Source organism: Capsicum annuum, chromosome 9, assembly GCF_002878395.1.
Source record: "Capsicum annuum cultivar UCD-10X-F1 chromosome 9, UCD10Xv1.1, whole genome shotgun sequence".
In the NCBI taxonomy this organism is placed as follows: domain Eukaryota; kingdom Viridiplantae; phylum Streptophyta; class Magnoliopsida; order Solanales; family Solanaceae; genus Capsicum; species Capsicum annuum.
Genome location: NC_061119.1, coordinates 113,684,016 through 113,690,278, shown reverse-complemented (window position 1 = coordinate 113,690,278; position 6,263 = coordinate 113,684,016). Strand labels below are relative to the sequence as shown.

Sequence of the window (6,263 nt, the reverse complement as noted above, 5' to 3'; positions counted from 1 at the left end):
AACACCCTATGGTATATATGTTGATGCTTGATGTATCTGTTTTATATGAATTGTTTTTTTGCGATGCTATTGATGCAAAGACATAGGATTTAGGTAAGGCTAATAATGAAAATTTTCAAAACTAACTTTTCATTTTTGTTATAATTTAAATTTTGTTACATAGTTTTATCTTCTTTTTTTTTTTTAAATTCTTGCTGCTTTAAGATTTTTAATCCACATTTCATTTGTCACTCAATATTACATCTCAATGAATTACCTTCACGATTTGCGAAAATAACTGTGCGTGAAACAATCGTGTCACAAGTAAGTTTTATTCCTGTTTTCTTACTTTTCTATTTTTTTATTTCATTTTTAAATAACACTTCTATAAATAATGATCTACTTATTCACAAAAAAAGAAATAGTTTATGGGCTTTAATTTGCAAAATTTCATTCATAAATTGAGGCTTATGGTGGAGACGACAGGTTTACTTCTATTATATCAAACAAGGCAACAATGATGTGGAAATAACCCACTGTCCAGACATACATATGATAATCTAAAAAAAAAAATTGGGAGATAATGAAGGTGCCGGTGGACCATTGACTATCAAGGGAGCAAAAGAATATACTTAAATCTATGTCTCCACTTATGGGTTTCATACCACCCATACATGCTCCCCTTCTCTCCTCTTTCTAATCTTCATAATAGCTACATTTACAAAAAGAGAGAAGTCTAGAAAAGTCTAAATTTAATGGAAGCTCAGCTTAACCAAATGGTTATTTTGTCAATGCAAACGCACTCAATTAGGCATGATTAACGTTCATTCCAAAGTTATTATATATATATATATATATATATATATATATATATTGTAATTAATGAAAATTAAGATGACAATTAAATTTTAGTTGATACAATATAATTGAACGTGGTTATACAAATCAAATCATATAATTTAAAATGATTAATATTTTTAATATCATGCGCGAAATGCACGGGAATGTATATACTAGTTAGTAGTAATATACAAACTAATGCATGCATTATTTTTTCTAATGACTCTTGCCAAACGACCTCATAATTGCTTCACGAGCCTACTTTCTGCATAAAAAATAAAAGTTATACGTTTAGTCATTTGTTAAAAACAGGATGCTGAATGAATGGTTCGTAGCACACTGGTCCAACGAAAAACATCAAATTTCCAAACAATTTCTTGTTACAGCCGGAACCAAATAATCCTTATCCATTTATTTCATTCTTTTCTAGTGGTTAATGAAGTGGATTGAGAATCATGAGGTCTCAGGTTCAAATCTCCGCAAAAACACTAGGTGATTTCTTTTATTTACATCAAACACAGGTTAAAATTGTGAAGTTCTATTTATTTACACAGTGTATACGAGTCCTAATTAGTGCAATGAACAAAACATTCACTAAAAAGCATATGAACTAAATAATCCAGTGATTATTAATCCCCGTACCACAACCCCCACATTGTTATCCATGACCTTGTTTGCGAACCAAACGATCATTCTCCCAAGTGTATACCTGGTTAGATTAGTGGGATGCAGAGGAGTCTGCCAATGCCAAACTTTATACTGACATATAGCTTGCTCATACAGTAAAGAACGTAGGCTGGGAGAAGAAAAGATAGAGGGCATCATACAGAAGTCCTTTTCTTTAACTTGCAATGAAGTTGGGATTTGGATTGAGGAATGTCCTCATAAAACTTCAGACAGCTCAGCAAAGAAAAACCTGATGGACAAAGAAAGAGAAAACCGCACATTGTGATAGTTGCAGAACGAAATGATGATAACAAGAATCCATAATCAATTTGCTTAAGGTGGAGCATTACCGAGTGCTTGATGCCCTCTTGGTTTATGAGTAGTGTATTCTGCTTTCCTTTTGCAGATAACCAAAGAATCAACAAAACTCCTGCCATACAATGAACTTGTAGGATCCTCAATGTACTAAAAATTGCTAAGCTAAAGCAACTACAAAGCCCATTTCTCGTGTACTTGTAATTTGAACACTCGAGTCATAGAGTAAGAGGAATCTATACATAATGGTACAACAAACTACAACAGGCAAATTCTGATCTACTGGCAAGAGTAAGATACCCAAAGACACAAAATACAAATGTGCTACCATCTTTCATCTCCAACCCAATTGTTCTTCTCCTTTGGCCCTGTAGGGCCTTCCTCCTTAAACAGTTCCATTGGCAGCTTATCAAAAATACTCTGTACTGAATTTCGAAAAATCATTGGCAAGTGATTAACAATTTTCTCAAGCTCCTTTCTTGAGTCATAAATAATGGTTGGACCCCACTCTCTCATATATTGTAACCAACATGGCTCACTGACAGCTTTATGGCCCAGATACTCTGCTGCCACTATTTCATACTGGGTACTTGAATCTACATAGAGATTACTACGGGCAGCGTCATTTCTAATTCCAATCCCTAGCTTTGACGACCCTTGAAGGTAATTTCCAGGATGAGGAAAGCTAGCATGACCACTCTTTGATGAATAAACAATAGCTTTATTTCCTGCAATAAACTCCAAATCATAAACATCCACCCATTCACCACCACTGTGCTGAGAAAAATAGATACTCCACAATTCTCCTGTGAAATTGCTCACTCGGAGTGTGAAATGCTCCCAATCACCTACATGCTGACCGACTTTGTTAAGAGGAACATTCACAACACCAACCTTTAGAGTAGCTGGCCCATTGAAGGGGCAAAAAATCCACATTGCAAGATCCGTAAAACTACCACCTAAGGCTGGCTTAACATGAACATAAAGTTTTGCACTCTGTAAATTTCCAAACATGATAATATCCCTCCGAGCATCGCTAGGCAAATCAATCCAGCACTGGCCATCATTTGTCCCACCACCAGGTAAACTGGAACCGTCAGTCTCAATAGGCTTAGCAGCTGAATCGCCTCTCATATAGAGCATTGCCCCATTTTCTAGGAACCATTGTACAGAAGATGGAAGATATGCCTCGCCAGGATGGAAAAACAAAGTAGGACCATAGTGCCTAATGATTGCATGAATCTGATCAAGGTTTGGCATTGCTTGTATACTTGTATCACAGTTCTTTAGGCATGCGATGTTTAGCTCTTGTCCTGGGCTCCAATAGCTACTGCAGAAAAAGGTACCAACTGAAATACCTTTACCATGCATTCCTCTATGGCGCGGTCTTATGCTCCAAATTGCCAGTACTTCTGAAAGCACAGAGCTGGTTTTGAGTATCAAACAGTAAGTTTCAGATTCATCAGTGAGGTCAGCTCGAACACATTTAACTTCCCCTAACTCAGGTTTAACAGGATTAGTAGTCGTAATGAACCCCATGGCTTTATAACCTTCAGGTGGTTGAGGTAACCAGAAGTAACCAGATCCATCAAAATTTTCTTCCGTTCCATCATTAGAACTCCAGACTAGCGTGTAATCAAGGGGATTCTGAAGCGCAGGAAAACAAGGATTTCCACTGCAATAGTCCCCCACCTCAGGTTTAGCCGCTTCCCGAGCAACAAGCACAAACCCTCGTAGAGGCTTGTTGTTAGATTGGCAGTAGTGGCCAAGGCTGAAAAATCCATCAGGCACCTCCCTTGGCTTATAAATGCTTACACCCTGTTTCCGATCTTGTGATAGATTACAACCCCAGACAAACTCAAGCTTGCTGATTTTACGAACCTCCAATTCCCCTAGTTTAATTGTTCCACTTGCGAATCCTGTACCAGAACATTCTAAGACAGTGGAAGAAATAGGAAAAAAACTAGCATTAGAGATGTTCTTCATTAATTACTTTTTCAAGAAAGGACTTCTTTTTTTATTTTTCTTTGTTTTTTTTGTATGGAGTCTGCTAACATGATTCTAACAGTCCATTGGGGTACAGTGCTGATTCGACAACCCATAAACTAACACATCATATCAAGTGAGTCTGAAAACTAATGCACTCCCAAGAACATATACAATGTCTTTTCCAAGTAGAAGAAAGAAGTAGAATAACAAATTCTTATGTTTAACCCCAAAGAGTCGTTTGATCAAAATGAAAACTTAGAAGCTGAATAAAAAACTCATTTAAGCCATGAAATAATTAGCTTTCATCTCAAATAACAACTAAGAATCCTAAACTATCCAAAACAAACTTATCCAAACTCTTAAGAATTTCGTTTAGTGGATTGAAGATGAAAATTCAGAATTAAAATTTTAGTGATAACGTATCTAGCAAATTGCTAAATCAGTCTGCAAAGTTTTTTAAGTCTTTTTCGAATGGAAAGGCACCTCCTGTAAGATGGGAATGAAAGTACAACATAGAAAACATGGAAGAGAGGAAAATTGAAGTGAAACTTAATCAGTTGAACAAGAAATTGACAGAAAAACAACATCCTGCTTTAATATATGGAAGTTAAATCATGAAGGAAAACTAAGTGAGTTGGACAAATCTTGAAAGCAGTTTTACATAAGATTTTACTGGACAAACAAACGCACGAGGAACTTTCAGAAAGTATTCACATTTAAGAAACTTATGCTAGTTTCGTTTTCTTGTAAAACAAAATAACATCAGGAAGTTTCCATTTTACTGCTCCCTGTCCTTGTGCCTATCAATCAAAAGACTACAACAGCCTCTTCCCAGACAACAGTACTTCATTGAAAACTCTAGGTATTAAAACTTGAAGAGCCCTTGTAAATTGTAAGAAGGGGCAAATAGAATTAAAAGCATGAAAGAGTGGTAAAAGAGAAACTACCAGTTAAGAATGTTTCACACTCAATAATGTGCTTGGAAACACGAAAACGATTAGAATCTTTCTTTGCCAGTGCTAAAAGAATCAGTCGTTACCACCACCTCATGCATATTTCACCACAAACAGTAGCATACATTCTTCTATTTTTTCTTTAAGAAGGCACACATTAATTTTTTTTTCTTAACATACATTAAACATTATTCTTCTCGAGAACAACAGAAATCATTTTAAAGTTGATCATTGTCGGTCACCAAACCACAGTAGAAACATGAGCTGTCATAGCCAGCCCGCTAGTGATATTGTCCGCTTTGGGCCTAGGCCTGCACGGGTTTAAAACGCGTCATTAGAGTCTAACACTTGCTTCCTTATATACCCAGCATCTCTCCCGTGTTTGTCAATGTGGAATTTGCCCCGTGTTTGTCAATGTGGAATTTGCCTAGGGGTGTTACATGAACCTCGTGGAATGCGGAACCTATTAGTTCAAACTAAGATAAACAAAACAAAAGACATAGTCACGGTAATTGGATGAAGAATATTGCAACATGCCACTGGGATGGACATGTAATTTCCAGTTTTGCTGGAACATTGAAGCATTTCAGTCAAAAAAGATGTTCTTTTCTTTTCAATGCAAAGGTAGGCATAACAATGGATACATAATAAAGAGGATAAAACCTTACATGTTAAAATCTAATGCGCAACAAACCCTATGTGAGATGAAGCATATCCGGATTACATAAAAACAGTCTAACAATGAAAATTTCATGTAGCCCAACCAACTAAGTAATTTGATATTGAGGTGGCAGTTGATTGACTGATTAAAGTGACAATTGAGCAACAAAATTCAGATAATAAGAATTGACAGCCAATGAAAAAGATCAATAGAGAAGAGATAATTAATAAGGCAATTGGGATACCTTGGGGCCATTGAGGGATGGGTGCTGGCAGAAGAAACGTGTCAGGTTCACGGGAAGAGAGATCTGAAAGTTTGCTCCAACGAAAGCATTTGCATCCAAACATAATTAATTGTCTCCCACGCCAAATGCAAAAAACTAAGATTTAGGTGTATGCATCTCTCTCTGTAAAAATCAACCCAATTGCTGGGGAATGAATCTTCCTAGAAATTTGTCGATTCTGTGTTTCTGTAGAATGATGTGTTGTGGGAAAAAGAGCGGACGATGAATGCCCATGCCAACTCTTGTGTTTCCACTCATCTCCAAAATTTATTTATAGGTTACGGGTCCCCCTCTTCATTCATATATGCCGATCCCCCTATTTATTTATTGAAGCAAAAATTACTTAACCAACCAAACATATATTATTAATTATTACTAGTTTATTCGCAAGTGTTTCGCACGTGTAAAGTTTGATTATTTAAAATTAAATAATTTTATTTATTGTAGAAATTTTTAATGAAGTATAAATATTTCAAATTAATTTTCAAAGATGCTTCATACTTTAATATAATAATATAAATATAAACACACACATATATATTAATGTAAACACATATATATTTTACCACAAAAATTC

At 35.7% G+C, this 6,263-nt stretch overlaps 1 protein-coding gene across 2 annotated transcripts; it reads right to left on the bottom strand.

The window, feature by feature from the left end:
• Positions 1 to 1,295: 1,295 nt before the first annotated feature.
• Positions 1,296 to 5,994, bottom strand: LOC107842521. 2 transcript variants are annotated; one of them, XM_016686419.2, is made up of 3 exons: positions 5,648 to 5,994; positions 1,836 to 3,719; positions 1,296 to 1,735 (listed from the first exon to the last, which is right to left on the bottom strand). In XM_016686419.2, exons 1-2 carry the CDS (start codon positions 5,748 to 5,750, stop codon positions 2,125 to 2,127), a joined length of 1,698 nt encoding a protein of 565 aa, XP_016541905.1. In that variant the 5' UTR covers positions 5,751 to 5,994; the 3' UTR covers positions 1,296 to 1,735; positions 1,836 to 2,124. The 2 variants fall into 2 exon arrangements, with proteins under 2 accessions (XP_016541905.1, XP_016541904.1); XM_016686418.2 differs by having other exon boundaries at positions 1,836 to 3,734; positions 5,648 to 5,979.
• Between the last annotated feature and the right edge of the window lie 269 nt (positions 5,995 to 6,263).

Excerpts from the sequence above, each read along its gene's own strand:
- LOC107842521 (XM_016686418.2), bottom strand. The coding sequence starts at position 5,750 with ATGTTTGGATGCAAATGCTTTCGTTGGAGCAAACTTTCAGATCTCTCT. Across the intron at positions 3,735-5,647 it reads CATCCCTCAATGGCCCCAAG|AATGTTCTGGTACAGGATTC; the intron begins GTATCCCAATTG and ends CCACTGTCTTAG.